General features: G+C 38.3%; 1 protein-coding gene across 2 annotated transcripts in view; it reads left to right on the top strand.

Annotated features, from left to right (window-relative positions):
* The first annotated feature begins 9,248 nt into the window (after positions 1-9,248).
* Positions 9,249-23,386, top strand: part of LOC120489307 (uncharacterized) — a 29,510-nt gene continuing 15,372 nt past the window's right edge. The window contains exons 1-4 of one of the 2 annotated variants that reach the window (XM_089128125.1): positions 9,249-9,441; positions 10,443-10,611; positions 13,073-13,308; positions 14,660-14,814. In XM_089128125.1, the coding sequence (XP_088984251.1) occupies positions 13,119-13,308; positions 14,660-14,814 (345 nt within the window). In that variant the 5' untranslated portion in view covers positions 9,249-9,441; positions 10,443-10,611; positions 13,073-13,118. Of the gene's footprint in view, positions 9,442-10,235; positions 10,612-13,072; positions 13,309-14,659; positions 14,815-23,386 lie in introns of those variants that run through there. The other variant, XM_089128126.1, reaches the window with a different exon arrangement.

Genomic DNA, 23,386 nt, shown 5'->3' with positions numbered 1-23,386 from the left:
TTTTCATCAAATATTTCAGAAAAAGAATGATGCCAGTTTTAACCAGTCAATAATCAATGCATATTTATATCTTTACATTAAAGATACAAAGATATAAAGAAAAGGCTGGTTTGGGGCGGCCGTTCTATTATGGAACTTTAAGGGTTTCGTCAGACGCATCATGAGGTTCCATCATGGGATCATTTTATGGATTCATTTATGTAAATGAATTAATCTATATTACGTTATATAACTATTTTTAATTACATGAATTTAATGAATTAAGTAGCTCATAAACACTTTATAACTAGAAAAATGTAAATAACCTTTTAAACGTGAAAGAAGTGTGCAATCCCTTAAGAAATATTTCCTAGAGCCATATTTGGAAAGACGTGAACGTTATAATTTTTATTTTTAAATTTTTAAGTTGAGCATTGCTTTTTGCGTTTTCAATATGCTGCGACATAAACACAATTCTCTTTTTCACTATGGTTTGGGTTTTTTTTTTTTTTTTTTGAAGTCGACTATCTAATTTTAAGCTTATTCCATATTGCTTTATTAATATTCATTACAGGTACATCATTTCATATTTAGTTATGTTCTTAAAAATCTATCATGCAATCTGATCGCCATAACTTGAAACAGCGACGTCATAATACTGACGAATTGGGACGTCTTTTGACCATACGTCAACATCCGCCTTTTTAGGGTACCCTTAAACGTCGGCGAGATGACGTTATCGGATCCTAACCCTACCCCAGACCTGAAACTACCCCGTTACCTCACTGACGTTAAAGCTAAAGTGTCTCGGGATCGTCAACTAATCGACGTTTAAGGTACCCTAAAAAGGCGGATGTTGACGTATGGTCAAAAGACGTCCCAAGACGTCAGTTATATGACGACTTGGGATGAGACTGTGTTACTTGAAACGGTTGTGCCAAAGGCCTGAATTGACAAGCCGTTGAGTTTGGTGAACTTTTTCCCCTTTGTTGCCATTGGCTTTTGGCTCAGTCGGGGACATTAATTAATGCATCATTTAATTTAATATTTAACAATAATATTGATTTGCCTGTATTGACACCATTATATGAGAACTGAACTGAGTTGGACGACGACATAAGTTTTCTCCAGAGCAGCTATATATAAATGAACTAAATGAATAACTTGTTTACAACAAAAATGAAACATCACTGAACTTCCTCGAGCTGGACTGACGCAAACAAACTTTGTAACAGTAACTTACAGACAACAATTATCCAGTAGCAAAATTTTGTGTGGTGTTTTTCTCTGTCAATTTGCACTGCCGTATTTAGATTTACAGTAACTGATCATTTCCCAGAATGCATTGAAAATCTACAGTGACAACAGAACTCATTTACAACAATCGGTATTGTAAAAACTGCTATATAAATGAAGGTGACTTGACTTCAGCACAGATTCCTGAACTAAATGAATGTTTCAGCCTTTAATGTTCTCATGTGTATACATGCGTATCTGTGAGAAATCTTGTGCTGCGCGCGTGTTCATCTTGAGCAGACCGTGTTTGTGTGACAGAAAAAGCGTCCATCTCCCTGCCTCTCGGACGTGTGGTTTGACACCTCGAGTCTCTGAACCAGCAGGGTGTGTGTGTGTGAATGGGCAGGACTGTACACACCCTGTTCTTCACCAGGAGGACTCTATGTGGGGCTTTTATAAGAAGCTTCTGGTAATAGATCAGGCCTACATGCGGTTTCCCCCAAAAACCTGTGTCCAAGCGCCCCGCCTGAGATTCCCAGCAATCCTGGGACAAGAAACTATTGATTTGTGCTTGTGTGTCCAGACCATCTTTTGGCTGTGACGCTTTGAAGAACGTAAACTCACAATCACACACAGCAAGACTCATGAATTCACCAATGACCTTTTAGTGTTCACTGTAATAATTACACACACACACACACACACACACACACACACACACACACACACACACACACACACACATATATATATATATATATATATATATGTACAGTGTTATTTTATTTTATCATTAAGATAAGGACTGATTATATTGTTTATAATCAGTCCTTATCTTAATGATAAAATAAAATAACACTGTATATATATATATATATATATATTATATAGTTATATATAATGTTATATATACAATATATATATATATATATTAATGATAAAATAAAATAACACTATATATATATATATATATATATATATATATATATATATATATATGAAGAGTTCAGATGCAAAAGCAATGATAATTACCTATTAATTGTTATTTAAGTGAAATTACTGAACTTAAATATACTAGTTTGATAAAAATCCTTATTAAAGAAGAAAATTTCAAATGGCATTTAGAGGCTTTTGCATCTGAACTCTTCATATAGTTATAATGTTATATATATATATATATATATATATATATATATATATATATATATATATATATATATATATATGAACAGTTATAATAAATCTTGAATCTGGAATAATATAATCTTTAATCTTAATGATAAAATAAAACGTTACAGTGCTACAGTGATTTCTTTTCCAGCTTATCTGTAAATTATCTAACATGTCTAGAAATGAATCATCTTCATTCTTAATTCTGGTTTTGTTTGGTTTCATCACACCTGAAGTGGAAATGTCAGAGACAGTCTTGAGGTGTCTGATGTGACTCTCTGCAAACACATCGCCAGATTTCCATCTTATAGATGAAAAGGAGAGGCAGAGAGTCTGTGATGCCTGATGATGTCATCGCCCGGTGCTCGCAGTGAGTATCTTGAGTACGGTCGAGCAGCGCGATTCACACACCTCCATACACACCTACTCTAGTCTAGTGCACTCGACAGACAACAGAAAGACCAAAAAAAACAAGAGAGCAAGTGATGCCAGGCCGAGGAGGTCGTGGGTCATGGAAAGGCCATTCAGACAGTCATTCTGACTCCATTACACGCCGAAAACACGCGTTAAGGGGTTTTCTGACGGTCTTATGAAAACGTTCTCACGCTATGACATCTTTCATTCCATTCACCAAGTTATCATCTGCTCGTCTGCTTTTATTTGATCAAAATAAATGTTTTATATATGTGTCATGAGACTGAAACTGAGCACTGACAAACTGAAAGTGCAATTCGGTCTTCGTGTTCAATATCTATTGTTTTAGCACTTAAAACCAACACGTGGTTCGCTTGTAAAGTGTGTTTGTGCTTCTTTCTTTACTGTAAATTACACTTCCAGTAATGAAATGTGCTATCGTAGGACTGCTATCATCTGATTATCATTCTCTGCATCTGTGTTTAAAGGCTGATGTTTAGTCAACACACTATAGGTCAGCGATGCGTTTCTTAAAACTCAAAAAGGATTTGAGAGAGGTGGGTCGTGAGAAAGTGACACGTTTATTTGTCACCCTTCCCCTTCATTTTCTCACTGCAACCACAAACAGGTTGTAATGCATGAGCAATAGAGAAAATGAAGGAATGATATTATCAAGAAGGGTTGTATTGTTTGGACGAATTTCTATCTGCAACTTTCGCAGTTTGGTGAGGTTAAAACATGATTTGATTTTGTGCTTCTGAAAATTGCGGTTCACTTTAATGCCTGTTTGTCAAACACACAGCAGCCAGAAAAGACAAAAGATATAAAAGTTTAGAGGCCAACTAATGGAAACACTGATCACCATTGTGGTGATTTCAAATGAAACACAATAGAGTTAAACCTCTGTTAATTCTTAATAAGAACTTCTCTAGATGTCTGACAGAAATAAAGTCAATCTGGTTAGTAATAAGTGAAGCTGGTAATGCTATTTGTGGAGTTGTTTAATCCTCCTCTGCTGAGATCTTCACAGATTGAATGTCTTCTTTTTATCTTGATTGAATCTAAGGATGTGGCTGAAGTCAGATGTACTTCTTGTGTTTCTGCTCGTCTCTTTTTCACTTTTCTTCAGTGATTCTGCTTGTTAACAGGCTTGTTGGCTCCGATAAGGTTCTGGTTTATTTATTTGCTCCTGGCTGACATGTGGCATTGCTATGGCTTGTTTGTGGCCCAGATCGGGCAAACAGGAGTGGGCCACCCAAATGCCATCATTACATGTGCCAGATGTGGGCCGGATCTGGGCTGACAACCCGGTTTCATCCCAAGACGTCATATAACTGACGTTTTGGGACGTCTTTTGACCAAACGTCAATATTCGCCTTTTTAGGGCCCCCTTAAACGTCGGTAGATGAGGTTATGGGATCCTAACTCTACCCCATACCTAACCCTAAACCTAACCCGTCACCTAACTGACGTTAAAGGTAAAGCGTCAGTTGTATGACGGCCCGGGATCGCCATCTACCGACGTTTAAGGTGGCCCTTAAAAGGCGGATATTGACGTATGGTCAAAATACGTCCCAAAACGTCAGTTATATGACTTTTTGGGATGAGACTGTGTTAGGGCTGACACAATGTTGCTATGTGGGATGCATCTATATGCATGTTCAATTGTTCATTATAAGAATGATGATAATCATAATCAATCAAGAATGATGATAATAATTTGTTTGCTGGGATGATAACAACCCAGCAAACAAATTTAGGTTCTGGGAACGTTAGTTTTTGGTTCCCACCTTAAGCTTAAGGGAACGTTCCCGGAACATTCTCGGCTTACATTATAAAAATGGAACCTAAAAATAACCTACATGGAACGTTCCTATAACGTTTTGGTTCCCAAAAAATACATTCATGGGACAATAGGAATGTTAGGGGAACGTTCTGTGTTTGCATAACTATAAATAGGCTATTTAGTACCCACCACACCGACAGACAACAACTGATAACTGAAACTGATAAATGAAATTAACTATAACCATCCGCAACTGAAGTGTTTTTTTTTTTATTGTTTTTTTTAATCTCGCTTTAAATCCTCGCGCTCTTTCAAGTCAGATTTATTTTGATTGGCTGTCTATCATCGTTCATAAACTGAAAAGAAATCGCTCTGACTGTGGTTGCAACAATGGACTGCTGTAAATCGGAATAAGTTGCCAAAAAAAAAAGAAGAGGTATTCAATTGGATTTATGCCCAGTTGCACTACTTCCTGAACTTCAGCCAGCTCCTTGTTTCCTGTCTGCCATTATTGGCCAAATTGATTAATTCAGGTGTGGCTGATTATTATTGCCATGACTGAGGTCAGGTACACCTGAATTAATCAATTTGGCCAATAATGGCAGACAGGAAACAAGGAGTTGGCTGAAGTTCAGGAAGCCTACATGATAACCAGCTCATGCTCCACTCGTCGTCACCACATGGTAACTCCCAAATTTCAATGGGAAATTAATCCATGCGCTCGAGATTATGGTCGGGAGATTTTCCACACAGATTTCGTTTATTCAAGTTCACGCTGATTTCTATTGTTGGACCATTATTAGCCCGCGAAATTATAATGTGACGGCACGCTTTGAAAAAAAAAAACACGTTATTTATTGTTGTAGTTATCGTCGTTGATGTGAAGTTTATGTAGGTCATTTTAATTTGTACAATTTTACACAGGTGTTTCAAAATCATTTGAGATCATAAATGACTTGTTATAAGCTTGTTGTGTGTTTTTCTTTCCTGACCCGCACAGCTGGTGAATCTCACTCAGATGAAGCTGTGAACTAGATGAATTTCCAGTGTTCAAATCCCCTGAGCCACAAACCCTCAGAGACTCGAGATGCTTATCGCGACTCACTCGTTCCCCCGGCGGGCGCGTCAGGAGCGTCGCTCTGCGGTGAGCGCGGCACGTCTGCAGGCGCAGCAGGTGAAGCGGTGGGCTTGTGGCGGGTAAAGACGAGCAGGAGCTCCAGGGGGAGATGGAGGGACTGGTGGGCTTCTTTGTGTGCATTGGTCTCTACGTTTTTCAACATTGTCTTCTTTGCATCTTTCTAGGAACTCGACAGAACGCGCTTTGTGAGCTTTCTTGAAAGTGGCTTTGGTAGGAAAGTGTCTGCAAGTGAAAACGAATGTAAAGTGAGGTGAAGGAACATCTTTACAATGTGTTATGAATGTTTTAATGTTCCCGTTCTCGTTCTCTGCATTATATTAGGCCTCTATGGTTTTAAACGCCATTTTGAAAGGTGCGAGTTTCAAGGCAAGTTTTGGTATAATCAATAAGATTCATTATTTAACTAGTTAACATGGCATTTTCAGCATTACTTTCATATTAATTCCAACATAAAATGTTACTTTAGTTATAGGGATACCCCACTTTTTTTGGAAATAAAAATGTATTTTCATTTTACCACTCCCCCAGAGTTAAACAGTTGGGTTTTACCGTTTTCGAATCCATTCAGCCACTGATATTCTTCTGATATTTAGAAGAATATCAGTAACCAGACTGTCTGGTTACTGATATTCTTCTAAATATCAGAAAATCGGCTGAATTGATTTGAAAACGGTAAAACCCAACTGTTTTAGTTGTAAAATGAGCCTATTTCCAAAAAAAGTGGAGTATCCCTTTAAAGCTGCAGCCCGTAGTTTTTCCTCTTTGTCGCCATCTCTGTTCGAAATCTGCAATTGCAGTTGTTTGTGGAATTACCAACTTTACGTGGGTTTTGATTCGGCACGGCACAGCGCGGATGAACACAATGTTTGAGGAGAGTGTGTGTCGCTGCCATTCAGAATCACAGATTCTACTCTTTGGAAGTATGACCAGCATACGAATTTTCACCGGAAAATGTCATCTAAACAAGTAAGTAACATCCATTTTTGTTCTGACCAACTAAGGGGAAAGAAGCATAGCAGTAAATCGTGCTGATTAAATCTAACGATCAATTCAAACAATACAAATCATACTTTGTTCTCAAATTGTTAATGCTAACAACATTAGCATTGCGTGACTACATTTAATGTGTATAAAGGCTACAGTTCAGTTTCCATTTCTGTGCAGTCTAATTTGTAATTGACCCTTCGCTAAGCCCCGCCCTGCCTAGTTACTGTTGCTACGCCTGTCAAGCTTTCGCGGCTGGCCCATCTATTATAGTGTGGATGCACCGGTATCAGACATTCCCAATGAGATAATTAGAAATTTTCGGCGAACAAGTGAAATATCTGAGAGAGCAAGACAAAAGGGACTACAGTATGCATTCGAGGGATGTATTCACGACATTATATGCAACCGATTAGAGAATAATTTCTTAAAAATTAAAGTTAAAGCCTATGTTATAGTCCCAGCGCAAGCAGCAGCGCCTCATACGCTGACCGTTCAAATGGGAAACACAAATTGAGGAACAGCTATGTTCATACACAGCAGGGTATGTGAAAATAATCCTAATAATTATAAAAACAGCTTATCAATAAATCTTGTGGAATAACACTAATACCGGGAGAGCCGCCATCGGATTGGGTTAAGTTAAGTGGTAATTAACGTTAGGACGTCGATTAACAAAATGCTGAAATATATTTTAAAGTATGTCAGAGCTTTTGTCTTGTCTTTTTAATCGTCTTATTTTACGTTATATTATTATGACCAAAGAACCGTCAATATTTCCAAGCAATAGGTGTTTTTGTTAAGCATGTCGACATTTACCACAATGGGTCTCGCACATAGACGCTAGATCGTGTCAATCATTTCTCAGCTTGGCTTTTAGATTTTCTGGAAGGAAAACAATTCCTCTCCCCCATCCAAACTTTTAGTATACCGGTATCAGATTTGCACAATCCATACACACAATGCTTCAGCATGTTCCCTCGTTCGAAAGCTTGCCAGACCCACCGCGCATAGTTACGGTTGCTAAGACATGATTGGCCAGTGGCGGTTTTCGGGCGTGGCTTAGCGAAGGGTAAATTGTCATACCAACAAATCAAATCGAATGTTTTTATGTATTTATTTACCAGGACAATGCATATTAACAACAGTACACCTGCAACATGCATTAGCCAAGGGCTAGTTTTCATCAGTAGTCCTGTTGGCCAGTTGTACGGTGGAACCCTATAGGGAAAGCATAAAACCTTGGACAGTGGACAACTATAAACGTACAACTGTAGTAGTGCAGCTGTGTCTGTTCGCTGCAGCAGACGAACAATATGAACATGTTGAAACTCAGTAGAATTAGTTCTGAAAAACACACACAGCAAAGATTTTGGTAAAGGCGTAAAAACAGCAATCTAAGTATAGCATGTACTGTCAGTAAATAGGCTGTATGTGTTGATGTCTCTGATTGTTACTGGAGTGGTTTTCTATTCCTGAGAAGCACTAACAGAGAAGGCGGACTGACTAATTGCACTTTTTGAAATGATACTTAGAAAAACCAAAGTGCGGTCATGAGATTGAAAAAATCACGAAGGGGTGGTGGGGCCATCCCATGTAAGATTTTGTAAACCTGACATGAATTTGTGAACTTAATTTGATTTTCCCAGCTTAGAATATTGTATTTTAATAAAATTGCGCCGTGATGAAAAAAAAAATGCATTGGTTTCTTATGGAGTACTTGTCTGTTTGTGTAAAAACTGTATTGTAGTGTAAAACAGTTGGTAAAATGAGAGACGATTATTGAGTGCATGACCGTTTTGACATTGAGTTTCTAACAAAGCGGAAATTAGCTGTATAGCCTATTAAATTAGATTTTTTTAACAGGTTTGCATTACATGTGATCTAAAATTGAGTTTAGAGTCCAGATGAATGCCGAGGTATATGTATTCTTGGACATTTTGTATTTTTTCTCCTGACACTAGAATATCTGCATCTTTAGTCATTTCGTGAAAAAACATACCTAGTTTTAGACACATTGAGTTGTAGACAGCATTGATTCAATGTTGTAACTTCGACCATCACGTTTGTGAGTTTGTCAATACGAACAGTCTGTAATCGATGAGAAAGATATGAGTTTATCCATTTTAATGCATTGTCTGAGAGATTAAAAGAGGGTAATTTTGCTAAAAAAATATATATATAAAAAATGTGAAAACAAGAATAAAAGAGAAATATATAAATAAGATTGCACAGTGCATGATAAAGATAATTATTTAGTCTATAATTATTAAAACTCTGGGTTGTTTCAACTCATGTTCAAATATGGACAAACTGAACAGTTTATTAAACTAAAATTTTAAACCCAACGGTTAGGTTTGTCCATACTTGACCCAAAAAACCCAGTCTAACATAAAATCTGATAGTTTACAGCGATGCTGTTCTTCAATTTTCTTCCTGTTTGTCCTTGTTCTGCTGAAGAAGTTCTTCTTAAATCTGCAAAGTAGTAAAACTACAATGGCTTTGTCCCTCGGCATGCTGGGTAATGTCCCTCAGCTGTACACACTGAAATCACAAACCAAATCACACAGTGGGTCGTTGTGGGCGCAGCGTTTCACGTCTCTGTGGTCTCATGAACGTTTCTTTAACCTGCGTCTCTCGCAGCTGCTAAATATTCAGTGTCATCTGATCGGTCATATAAGTGCAGAGAGCAGTTGAAGTCAAATGATCTCCCAGAAGAACACTGTTCACAGAGGTTAGTCTTTTCATCTCAATGGTGTTTTAGTATCAGATGTTTGTTTTTCCTCAAAATGACCAAATAGGCTACACTCTAAAACATGCTGGGTTGTTTTAACCCATTTTGGGTCAAATATAGACAAACCCAAATGCGTGGTTAAAAATGTAAATTATAAATGTAACCCAACGGCTGGGTTTGTCCATATTTGAACCAAATTTGGGTTGAAACAACTCGACTTACTTAAGAGCTGTAAAAACGTGTCAGGTTTGCACTCATATTAACTGCAACAAGTGCTTTTTTGTATATTGTTTGCATGTTTTAACATCCTAATGCATTTACGGTAGGTGTAAAATGACAAGATAAGAAGTTGTTTTCTGAGAAATTGATCAACATGACATGAGTTTATGCTCAAAACCAGAACAAATATCTGCTAGTGGGGTCAGAAAAAGACACTTAATTTAAAGGGATAACAAGTCTGGAATCCGATTTGATTGCACATTTTAAGCATTCAATTTCTTTTCTTAAAAATGATCATGTGGCATCTCTTGCAAATGTACACTCTGGAAAATAAAGGTTCTTTATTGGCATTAAAGTTTCCATTAAAAATCTTTATGGAATCTTTCCATTCCACAAAAGGTTCTTTACAGTGGAACAAAATTTTAAATGTTCTTCACAATAAGAAAAAAAGGTTCTTCAATGCCATCGCTGTGAAAACCACCTTTTCGAACCTTTATTTTTAAGAGTGCATCTTTCAACAAGACAACAACTGAGAAAGAACATCACTTGAAAAGTCAATTTGAGCTTCTCTTCACACTCATTTTTACAGCTGTAGACTCTATAGTTCCTTGTTTGCGTCGGGTTTGATTTTCCTGAGGAATTGTTGGAGAAACTTCTGATACTTTGAAATGTAACGGAGAACATCTCCAACTACATCATGAGACTCACTCAATTATGATGCCGTATGAATTTGACTTGGATTGGCACATTCTGCTCTTTTATCCTGGATGGCCGTTATGCAGAACGAGCAGATTTGCCAGGCGTCCTGATTTGAAGTCTTGTGAGGACACATCAGAAAACATTCACACTTCCTGTGAGACCGTTCTTCCCGCCCGAGTTTGGAGAAGCTTCACAACTGAATCACAACTCAATCAAACAGACGCGTCTTCATCATCGGTCGGACCTCCGCCGGTGAGTCTGACGCCGACACACAGCTAAATACTCACAGAAAGACCAAAATAAATCTAACATGGTTGCACATAAATTCTTTTGATTTCTTTTGAAATCTCTCTAAAATCAAGAAGAGATTTGTAGTTATGCCAAAGGTGTGCATTAGTGCATCAAAAACAACTTTTAGTTGGTGCTCTCAATCGATTAAAAAAGGAACTAGATTAATCACGTTTTTTCTGTAATTAATCGCAATTAAAACACGTTTATACGTTTTTTAATATGTTTTATAATGTTATAATGCAGTTAATCTCCAAATGAATGTGGAAACAACATAAAAACAGTATATTTGTCTAATATACTCTTGTCATTCTCGTTGTTTGCGGTCATGCGAAGGTGTCTCATGCATGAGTGTTATTGCGCGGCTCGTCAAGCTTTAATTTGTGGCTCGAATCGCATGGCGGTGAGTAATACGGTGATGTGATGATCATGCAGTCACTACAGATATTTCATTAAAAACATTTAAAACAAGTAGGACTATAACATTACCCATTAAAAGCTCAAAGTGTAAAATCATTTCGATCGGATTGAAAGGGTTTATCGAGAGATCATGTAAACACTTGATCGATTAAAAACCGAAACTGAAAGTTTCTCCTAGCTGTTCTCCTGATGAAGAAAGTGTAGTATAAATGGGTGTCCCCCGTCACTCCATATAGGCTAATTCTCCTTTCCCTGTGTGGAGCAGGACAACAACAGTCCGGTTTCAGACTCGCATCCACAGACGACTGGTTTAGGCATTTTTACTGCGTGATGAATAGGCTATTATTAAGACAAATTATGACAAGAATCGGATAAAGATTAAATCTGCTGTTTAAAAGCAAATAGCCTAAAGAAACAATGTAGGAGAATGGTTTTAACAGCGGGAAACTCCGTGTGTCAAAAAAAAAATAATTCCGATTTGAATCTTTTGACTTATAAACGCGAACATCAACCCGAACATTAGGCAATCACACATCACGATGCTTGGCGCGTTCACGTAAAATACATTCAGATTCATCAATCGGAATTAATTCAGTCCGATTGAAACAAAAGTTGTGCATATCAACATTTGCTCTCTCTACGAATGTGCTCTTGGATGGTTAGATGATGGGCTAATTTAGAAAAAAAAAAAGTAACTTAAGGTAGGCTACTAATTCTGGGATGAATATATTCTGGAAGTCCTGCTTTTTTGTCATTAAGGGAAATCAGCTTAGTCAGGTTTACAAAATCTAAGTAATCTGCTTAGTTTATGCGAATAAATACTAAGGCACCAATTCAGACCAAACTTGTAAAAGTGTAGTGAGTTTTATTAATGGGATGAAAGTTTAATACATTTATGGAGGGTTTTCAATAAGTCATAAAGCGAATGATATTGAGCTGCAGGTGAGCGAGCCGGCGCAGGTGTTTCACATCTCTAAACCTCAGATTCTGTGGTCTTCAACTGAACTCACTCTTCAACAGCTGCAGCAGCAACCACACACACACACACACTCACACCGAACACTCAATCAGGTTCACTAGATTATACCTGTTACAGCAACATAGCTAGCTTCACACACAAGCCATATGTCGATTTCATCTTCTCACATAATTCAGGATTTATTGGTTCACGTTTATTATGATTTGGAGAATTTACCAAAATGATATGATGATACTAATTGTTATATGAATAAATAGCCTATATATTACAAATGTTGTCAGTTTCTAAATAATCATACTTGATCTATTATTTAAAATATAGTTTTTACTTTTATTTATTGGATAATTTATCTATGATTTGGACCATAACTCTATGATACTGAATGTATAGATTATGTTCATTTGGATAATTTCTATTCATATTTATCTTTACAAATTTTTGTCTCCATTATATATTATCATTTTTAGATCCATATATTATATCAATTTTATGATGGATGACTAAGCGACATAACAATTCGAATTATTCTATTAAATTAAAAATATATATATTTTGTTTATTATGATACCTTCTATAATGATCATTTATATTCTGTATGTATGTATTATATTATACTATATTTTTTATATTGGTTCATTTATCTTTTGATGTGGAGAATTAATCAAAATAACAGTATACTGCTTTAAATAAATACATCATATTTTGAATAAATATATATGTTATAATATGTTTAATATTATTTTTCCAACGTTCATTTTAAAGTATTTACCTTCCTTTACTTTTGGACAATAAAAAAACACTGATGCTATATATATATATATATATATATATATATATAGACTATTATATTCACCTTTATTTATATACTTTTTACTATACAGATTGTTTTAAAGCAGCTTTACAGTAATAACAGAAATAATGCAATGAAGAAGTCTGTTTCAGTATAATCTTATATTGAACTAATTAACTTATTAATAATGTATTCATATAATAAAACATTTAGGATTTGTTGTGCTTTCATTTCAGATTGTAATCTGACCTCGCCCATAGTGGATTCATTCCCACTGATGAAATGCCTCGATCATTTTTAGTGAGAAGCAAGAGGGCGGGGCATCACTCCACAAGACCCGCCCACTCTCAGTATCCTGACCAATCACAAGCTCTGGAGCGGCTGCCCGGCTCCTCCTCCCCCGACAGCAGCCGGTCGACCGTGTGCTGGACCGATAACAGCACTGATGGAGCAGGAGCCGAACACACACCAGGTACACACACACACACACACCAGATACACAGCAGTGACTGCAATGGGCAACTAAATGAAACACTTGCATTGTGGGAGTTTCTCATCACACCTAAAGACACTCATAATGAAAATAGAATCTGAATTATAACCGTTAATCATGAGAACGCAAACATTATCATGAAACAAATCTCCCATAAATGACTCCCATGAAGAGATACAATCATGACTCAACTTGGATGAGTCATCACGATCGTGTTTTCTTTAGCCGAATTAAATACTTCATCACTAACAGTTCTTTTCTATTGTGATAAATTACACCATGTCTCAGTGTGACGACTTGATGTGCTGTTCATCTTTAAGAATACATTTCCCATAATGCTTTGCGGAGAGAATTAATAGGGAAGACGACTGAGTGAGTGATTCAATGAACGCTGCGCGCGAGTTTGGGAAACAGTGCTGACTGGAGAAACCAAGCTTTTGGAAACTCTGGATTAATTAAACTGTTGTTTCCAAGCCATAGATATCCACAATAAAGGCTAGATATCTCATCCGCGCTGCTGGCCAATGGAGGTCGACGTCTGCACCTGGCGGCCATCTTGTCACAGGCAGTTCGCTCACTAGTAACATTGTGTTTTAATGGTGCATTTAACTTGCTCAGTTTTCTACCGATTTTCAAACGGTTTGCTTTTTTATAAACGTCAAAGATGTAGTTATGACACTGCATACTTATGAATAATAAGTGTATAAATAAATAATCATCCACGTTAATAACGTTTGTAAGAAACCAAACCGTTTGTAAATCCGTGAAGATTTCAACGAGATAAGAGTATTTGTGTTCGTGCTGATCCCTCATCTTACATCAGCTTGCCTGTGACAAGATGGCCGCCGGTGATCACGATAGAAACTCCGCCGTAAGATTCCAAGTGCTCTAAACACCGCAGGCTGGCGCCCCCTGCTGGTCAATATAGTGTAAATGCAACAAACACATGTATAATCTCACCTCTTACGAACCAACTGCACATTTTCATGAAAGTGTAATCTAGTAAATGTCATAAATATGATGGTTCTGTATCATTATTTGTATTATTTTGTAGTGCTTGTTTCGTCTGTTATAAGATGGGGCTTGGCAAACTAGGTTAAATCAAGGTTCGGACCAAATGATGTAACGAACCTTTGTTTGCTGAAGTCACGTGACTTGGCGAATTTGAAGCAAGCTGTGAAACACTGATTGAAAGGAGATTTCTAAATGTTTAGAGGCTTCAAGAAGCGGTGTTTTGAAAGCTGGCTAGTAACATTTTTTATCTGAATTCATGATTGCATACTGAGAGGAAAACACAACATCTTCTGTTCTGTGGTGTGTGTGATGGCAGTGAAGCAGCCCAGTGTTTATCCGCCGGACCTGTTGTTGTCTTCTGCTGCTGTGGAGAGGCCGAGCGATCTTGAGCGTCTGATTCAGGCTTTACTCAGTCACCATCAGGCGACCAACGTCCAGACGCCGCTGTGCGAGTGTCAGCTCTGTGCGAAGGTGAGGAACTCAGTCCTGGTCCTGCGTGTGTGTGTGTGTGTGTCCTTTATTATAACACACCTGAGCTCGTCAGCAGAGAACTAATCTATTCAGGGTATGTTTACATGATATGCTTTTCTCCTTTAAGTTTTCCGACAACTTTATCACACGGATCCGCGAAAACGACTTAAATCACTGTATTCTGCCAGGCCAGTAGATGGCGATGAAACACTATAGGGTGAACATGAAATACACACGTGCATGACGTCATTGTCTTCAGAGATTCACATTTTGAAATGCACTTTGAAACCCGTTTTCAAAATTTTGCGTTGCCAGGCCAGTAGATGGCGATGTCCCTTTATAAAGAAACACTACGCCACTATAGACTGAGCATGTAATACGCACAACGTCATCGCTTTCACAAATTCTCGTTTTTCAAACCTAAAAAAAACCCCAAAAGAACGTGTACATTATTTTTGAAACTGACATCATTATCATCTCTGTGTAAACTAAATAAAGTGTGAGTTTGTGAAAAACGTTGATGTCATACACATATGTAGGTGTTCAGTCTGTAGGTGCGTATTAATCTGCCACTTCTTTTAGCTAAATTTAGTATTCATATATGTACATTTGCAGTGGTGGAGGAAGTACTGAATCTCAGTATTTAAGTAAAAATACAAATAACCAGATAAATATTTACTTTAGTAATAGTAGAAGTAACACAATGACAACCATACTTAAGTAAAAAGTAAAAAGTACCTGATTTTAAAATGTACTTTAAGTATTAAAAGTAAAAGTACTTGCATAATTTATTTTCTTAATGTCTATTTTCTAATGATTAATAAAACATTTAATTCTAACTCATTCAACCTAATACTCCTATAATGATGTTCAATAATGATGGAAAAAAAAATGTTGTCACCATTTCTGAAACAAGCTTGCAATTAGGCAATATACACATCATGCTTATCCTTACTATATGTTAATAACTATGGCAGTAAACGCGATTCATTTATGGTGTAATTCTGAACCTCTTGGCTTGCCATAATCCTAACCAAAAGTATATTACACACGGTGCGTTTCCTATGCATGTAAAAACAAATTTTCGCGTATAAATTGAAAAAAACAAAACAAAAACGAAAGGGGTACCACTGTTGTTTTTTTTTCGGGTCGAATTTTTGAGTTTCGATATCTCAGCTCTGGAAGGGTCTAGAGCCTCCATTTTTGCACTCAGGTCTAAGTCTCACGGCCCTCTATCAGAATTCAGAGTTTTGAGAAGATTGGAGAAACTTAATTTTTCGCCCGAAAAAAAAAAAACGAAAGGGGTACCACTGTCGTTTTTTTTTTCGGGTCGAATTTTTGAGTTTCGATATCTCAGCTCTGGAAGGGTCTAGAGCCTCCATTGTTGCACTCAGGTCTAAGTCTCATGGCCCTCTATCAGAATCCAGAGTTTTGAGAAGATTGGAGAAACTTAATTTTTCGCCCGAAAAAGAAAAAACGAAAGGGGTAACACTGTCGTTTTTTTTGGGGGGTCGAATTTTTGAGTTTCGATATCTCAGCTCTGGAAGGGTCTAGAGCCTCCATTGTTGCACTCAGGTCTAAGTCTCATGGCCCTCTATCAGAATCCAGAGTTTTGAGAAGATTGGAGAAACTTAATTTTTCGCCCGAAAAAGAAAAAACGAAAGGGGTAACACTGTCGTTTTTTTTTTGGGGGTCGAATTTTTGAGTTTCGATATCTCAGCTCTGGAAGGGTCTAGAGCCTCCATTTTTGCACTCAGGTCTAAGTCTCATGGCCCTCTATCAGAATCCAGAGTTTTGAGAAGATTAGGGAAACTTAATTTTTCACCCCCCCCAAAAAAACGTAAGGAGTAATACTGTCGTTTTTTTTTTCGGTCGAATTTTTGAGTTTCGATATCTCAGCTCTGGAAGGGTCTAGAGCCTCCATTGTTGCACTCAGGTCTAAGTCTCATGGCCCTCTATCAGAATCCAGAGTTTTGAGAAGATTGGAGAAACTTAATTTTTCGCCCGAAAAAGAAAAAACGAAAGGGGTACCACTGTCGTTTTTTTTTTGGGGTCGAATTTTTGAGTTTCGATATCTCAGCTCTGGAAGGGTCTAGAGCCTCCATTTTTGCACTCAGGTCTAAGTCTCATGGCCCTCTATCAGAATCCAGAGTTTTGAGAAGATTGGAGAAACTTAATTTTTCGCCCGAAAAAGAAAAAACGAAAGGGGTACCACTGTCGTTTTTTTTTTTGGGGTCGAATTTTTGAGTTTCGATATCTCAGCTCTGGAAGGGTCTAGAGCCTCCATTTTTGCACTCAGGTCTAAGTCTCATGGCCCTCTATCAGAATCCAGAGTTTTGAGAAGATTGGGGAAACTTAATTTTTCGCCCCCCCAAAAAAAACGTAAGGGGTAACACTGTCGTTTTTTTTTCAGGTCGAATTTTTGAGTTTCGATATCTCAGCTCTGGAAGGGTCTAGAGCCTCCATTTTCGCACTCAGGTCTAAGTCTCATGGCCCTCTATCAGAATCCAGAGTTCTAAGAAGATTGGAGAAACTTAATTTTTCGCCCGAAAAAACAAAAACAAAAGGGGTACCACTGTCGTTTTTTTTTCGGGTCGAATTTTTGATTTTCGATATCTCAGCTCTGGAAGGGTCTAGAGCCTCCATTTTTGCACTCAGGTCTAAGTCTCATGGCCCTCTATCAGAATCCAGAGTTTTGAGAAGATTGGGGAAACTAAATTTTTCGCCCGAAAAAAAAAAACGAAAGGGGTACCACCGTTTTTTTTTGGGGGTCGAATTTTTGAGTTTCGATATCTCAGCTCTGGAAGGATCTAGAGTCTCCATTTTTGCACTCAGGTCTAAGTCTCATTGCCCTCTATCAGAATTCAGAGTTTTGAGAAGATTGGAGAAACTTAATTTTTCGCCCGAAAAAAAAAAAAACGAAAGGGGTACCACTGTCGTTTTTTTTTCGGGTCGAATTTTTGAGTTTCGATATCTCAGCTCTGGAAGGGTCTAGAGCCTCCATTTTTGCACTCAGGTCTAAGTCTCATGGCCCTCTATCAGAATCCAGAGTTTTGAGAAGATTGGGGAAACTTAATTTTTCACCCCCCCAAAAAAACCGTAAGGGGTAACACTGTCGTTTTTTTTTCGGGTCCAATTTTTGAGTTTCGATATCTCAGCTCTGGAAGGGTGTAGAGCCTCCATTTTCGCACTCAGGTCTAAGTCTCATGCCCCTCTATCAGAATCCAGAGTTTTGAGAAGATTGGAGAAACTTAATTTTTCGCCCGAAAAAAAACAACGAACGGGGTACCACTGTCGTTTTTTTTTTCGGGTCGAATTTTTGAGTTTCGATATCTCAGCTCTGGAAGGGTCTAGAGCCTCCATTTTTGCACTCAGGTTTAAGTCTCAAGGTCCTCTATCAGAATCCAGAGTTTTGAGAAGATTTGAGAAACTTAATTTTTCGCCCGAAAAAAAAAAACGAAAGGGGTACCACTGTTTTTTTTTTTCGGGTCGAATTTTTGAGTTTCGATATCTCAGCTCTGGAAGGGTCTAGAGCCTCCATTTTTGCACTCAGGTCTAAGTCTCATGGCCCTCTATCAGAATCCAGAGTTTTGAGAAGATTGGAGAAACTTAATTTTTCGCCCGAAAAAGAAAAAACGAAAGGGGTACCACTGTCGTTTTTTTTTTGGGGTCGAATTTTTGAGTTTCGATATCTCAGCTCTGGAAGGGTCTAGAGCCTCCATTTTTGCACTCAGGTCTAAGTCTATGGCCCTCTATCAGAATTCAGAGTTTTGAGAAGATTGGAGAAACTTAATTTTTCGCCCGAAAAAAAAAAAACGAAAGGGGTTCCACTGTCGTTTTTTTTTTCGGGTCGAATTTTTGAGTTTCGATATCTCAGCTCTGGAAGGGTCTAGAGCCTCCATTTTTGCACTCAGGTTTAAGTCTCAAGGTCCTCTATCAGAATCCAGAGTTTTGAGAATATTGGAGAAACTTAATTTTTCGCCCGAAAAAAAAAAACGAAAGGGGTACCACTGTCGTTTTTTTTGGGGGTCGAATTTTTGAGTTTCGATATCTCAGCTCTGGAAGGGTCTAGAGCCTCCATTTTTGCACTCAGGTCTAAGTCTCATGGCCCTCTATCAGAATCCAGAGTTTTGAGAAGATTGGAGAAACTTAATTTTTCACCCGAAAAAGAAAAAACGAAAGGGGTACCACTGTCGGGTTTTTTTTGGGGTCGAATTTTTGAGTTTCGATATCTCAGCTCTGGAAGGGTCTAGAGCCTCCATTTTTGCACTCAGGTCTAAGTCTCATGGCCCTCTATCAGAATTCAGAGTTTTGAGAAGATTGGAGAAACTTAATTTTTCGCCCGAAAAAAAAAAACGAAAGGGGTACCACTGTCGTTTTTTTTTCGGGTCGAATTTTTGAGTTTCGATATCTCAGCTCTGGAAGGGTCTAGAGCCTCCATTTTTGCACTCAGGTCTAAGTCTCATGGCCCTCTATCAGAATTCAGAGTTTTGAGAAGATTGGAGAAACTTAATTTTTCGCCCGAAAAAAAAAAAACGAAAGGGGTACCACTGTCGTTTTTTTTTCGGGTCGAATTTTTGAGTTTCGATATCTCAGCTCTGGAAGGGTCTAGAGCCTCCATTTTTGCACTCAGGTTTAAGTCTCAAGGTCCTCTATCAGAATCCAGAGTTTTGAGAATATTGGAGAAACTTAATTTTTCGCCCGAAAAAAAAAAAACGAAAGGGGTACCACTGTCGTTTTTTTTTCGGGTCGAATATTTGAGTTTCAACATCTCAGCTCTGGAAGGGTCTAGAGCCTCCATTGTTGCACTCAGGTCTAAGTCTATGGCCCTCTATCAGAATTCAGAGTTTTGAGAAGATTGGAGAAACTTAATTTTTCGCCCGAAAAAAAAAAAAAGGGGTACCACTGTCGTTTTTTTTTTCGGGTCGAATTTTTGAGTTTCGATATCTCAGCTCTGGAAGGGTCTAGAGCCTCCATTTTTGCACTCAGGTCTAAGTCTCATGGCCCTCTATCAGAATCCAGAGTTTTGAGAAGATTGGGGAAACTTAATTTTTCGCCCCCCCAAAAAAACCGTAAGGGGTACCACTGTCGTTTTTTTTTCGGGTCGAATTTTTGAGTTTCGATATCTCAGCTCTGGAAGGGTCTAGAGCCTCCATTTTTGCACTCAGGTTTAAGTCTCAAGGTCCTCTATCAGAATCCAGAGTTTTGAGAATATTGGAGAAACTTAATTTTTCGCCCGAAAAAAAAAAACGAAAGGGGTACCACTGTCGTTTTTTTGGGGGTCGAATTTTTGAGTTTCGATATCTCAGCTCTGGAAGGGTCTAGAGCCTCCATTTTTGCACTCAGGTCTAAGTCTCATGGCCCTCTATCAGAATCCAGAGTTTTGAGAAGATTGGAGAAACTTAATTTTTCGCCCGAAAAAGAAAAAACGAAAGGGGTACCACTGTCGGGTTTTTTTGGGGGTCGAATTTTTGAGTTTCGATATCTCAGCTCTGGAAGGGTCTAGAGCCTCCATTTTTGCACTCAGGTCTAAGTCTCATGGCCCTCTATCAGAATTCAGAGTTTTGAGAAGATTGGAGAAACTTAATTTTTCGCCCAAAAAAAAAAAACGAAAGGGGTACCACTGTCGTTTTTTTTTTCGGGTCGAATTTTTGAGTTTCGATATCTCAGCTCTGGAAGGGTCTAGAGCCTCCATTTTTGCACTCAGGTCTAAGTCTCATGGCCCTCTATCAGAATTTAGAGTTTTGAGAAGATTGGAGAAACTTAATTTTTCGCCCGAAAAAAAAAAACGAAAGGGGTACCACTGTCGTTTTTTTTTTGGGTCGAATTTTTGAGTTTCGATATCTCAGCTCTGGAAGGGTCTAGAGCCTCCATTTTTGCACTCAGGTCTAAGTCTCATGGCCCTCTATCAGAATCCAGAGTTTTGAGAAGATTAGAGAAACTTAATTTTTCGCCCGAAAAAGAAAAAACGAAAGGGGTACCACTGTTTTTTTTTTTTCGGGTCGAATTTTTGAGTTTCGATATCTCAGCTCTGGAAGGGTCTAGAGCCTCCATTTTTGCACTCAGGTTTAAGTCTCAAGGTCCTCTATCAGAATCCAGAGTTTTGAGAATATTGGAGAAACTTAATTTTTCGCCCGAAAAAAAAAAACGAAAGGGGTACCACTGTCGTTTTTTTTGGGGGTCGAATTTTTGAGTTTCGATATCTCAGCTCTGGAAGGGTCTAGAGCCTCCATTTTTGCACTCAGGTCTAAGTCTCATGGCCCTCTATCAGAATCCAGAGTTTTGAGAAGATTGGAGAAACTTAATTTTTCACCCGAAAAAGAAAAAACGAAAGGGGTACCACTGTCGGGTTTTTTTTGGGGTCGAATTTTTGAGTTTCGATATCTCAGCTCTGGAAGGGTCTAGAGCCTCCATTTTTGCACTCAGGTCTAAGTCTCATGGCCCTCTATCAGAATTCAGAGTTTTGAGAAGATTGGAGAAACTTAATTTTTCGCCCGAAAAAAAAAAACGAAAGGGGTACCACTGTCGTTTTTTTTTCGGGTCGAATTTTTGAGTTTCGATATCTCAGCTCTGGAAGGGTCTAGAGCCTCCATTTTTGCACTCAGGTTTAAGTCTCAAGGTCCTCTATCAGAATCCAGAGTTTTGAGAATATTGGAGAAACTTAATTTTTCGCCCGAAAAAAAAAAACGAAAGGGGTACCACTGTCGTTTTTTTTTCGGGTCGAATATTTGAGTTTCAACATCTCAGCTCTGGAAGGGTCTAGAGCCTCCATTGTTGCACTCAGGTCTAAGTCTATGGCCCTCTATCAGAATTCAGAGTTTTGAGAAGATTGGAGAAACTTAATTTTTCGCCCGAAAAAAAAAAGGGGTACCACTGTCGTTTTTTTTTTCGGGTCGAATTTTTGAGTTTCGATATCTCAGCTCTGGAAGGGTCTAGAGCCTCCATTTTTGCACTCAGGTCTAAGTCTCATGGCCCTCTATCAGAATCCAGAGTTTTGAGAAGATTGGGGAAACTTAATTTTTCGCCCCCCCAAAAAAACCGTAAGGGGTACCATTGTCGTTTTTTTTTCGGGTCGAATTTTTGAGTTTCGATATCTCAGCTCTGGAAGGGTCTAGAGCCTCCATTTTTGCACTCAGGTTTAAGTCTCAAGGTCCTCTATCAGAATCCAGAGTTTTGAGAATATTGGAGAAACTTAATTTTTCGCCCGAAAAAAAAAACGAAAGGGGTACCACTGTCGTTTTTTTGGGGGTCGAATTTTTGAGTTTCGATATCTCAGCTCTGGAAGGGTCTAGAGCCTCAATTTTTGCACTCAGGTCTAAGTCTCATGGCCCTCTATCAGAATCCAGAGTTTTGAGAAGATTGGAGAAACTTAATTTTTCGCCCGAAAAAGAAAAAACGAAAGGGGTACCACTGTCGGGTTTTTTTGGGGGTCGAATTTTTGAGTTTCGATATCTCAGCTCTGGAAGGGTCTAGAGCCTCCATTTTTGCACTCAGGTCTAAGTCTCATGGCCCTCTATCAGAATCCAGAGTTTTGAGAAGATTAGAGAAACTTAATTTTTCGCCCGAAAAAGAAAAAACGAAAGGGGTACCACTGTTTTTTTTTTTCGGGTCGAATTTTTGAGTTTCGATATCTCAGCTCTGGAAGGGTCTAGAGCCTCCATTTTTGCACTCAGGTCTAAGTCTCATGGCCCTCTATCAGAATCCAGAGTTTTGAGAAGATTGGAGAAATTAAATTTTTCGCCCGAAAAAAAAAACGAAAGGGGTACCACTGTCGTTTTTTTTTCGGGTCGAATATTTGAGTTTCAACATCTCAGCTCTGGAAGGGTCTAGAGCCTCCATTGTTGCACTCAGGTCTAAGTCTATGGCCCTCTATCAGAATTCAGAGTTTTGAGAAGATTGGAGAAACTTAATTTTTCGCCCAAAAAAAAAAAACGAAAGGGGTACCACTGTCGTTTTTTTTTTTCAGGTCGAATTTTTCAGTTTCGATATCTCAGCTCTGGAAGGGTCTAGAGCCTCCATTTTTGCACTCAGGTTTAAGTCTCAAGGTCCTCTATCAGAATCCAGAGTTTTGAGAATATTGGAGAAACTTAATTTTTCGCCCGAAAAAAAAAAACGAAAGGGGTACCACTGTCGTTTTTTTTTGGGGGTCGAATTTTTGAGTTTCGATATCTCAGCTCTGGAAGGGTCTAGAGCCTCCATTTTTGCACTCAGGTCTAAGTCTCATGGCCCTCTATCAGAATCCAGAGTTTTGAGAAGATTGGAGAAACTTAATTTTTCGCCCGAAAAAGAAAAAACGAAAGGGGTACCACTGTCGGGTTTTTTTTGGGGTCGAATTTTTGAGTTTCGATATCTCAGCTCTGGAAGGGTCTGGAGCCTCCATTTTTGCACTCAGGTCTAAGTCTCATGGCCCTCTATCAGAATTCAGAGTTTTGAGAAGATTGGAGAAACTTAATTTTTCGCCCGAAAAAAAAAAAACGAAAGGGGTACCACTGTCGTTTTTTTTTTCGGGTCGAATTTTTGAGTTTCGATATCTCAGCTCTGGAAGGGTCTAGAGCCTCCATTTTTGCACTCA

The sequence above is a fragment of the Pimephales promelas genome, chromosome 3 (assembly GCF_988280905.1).
Source record: "Pimephales promelas chromosome 3, fPimPro1.hap1.1, whole genome shotgun sequence".
In the NCBI taxonomy this organism is placed as follows: Eukaryota; Metazoa; Chordata; class Actinopteri; order Cypriniformes; family Leuciscidae; genus Pimephales; species Pimephales promelas.
Note: the sequence above shows the minus strand (reverse complement) of the source record. Positions and strands in the feature narration are given on the sequence as shown.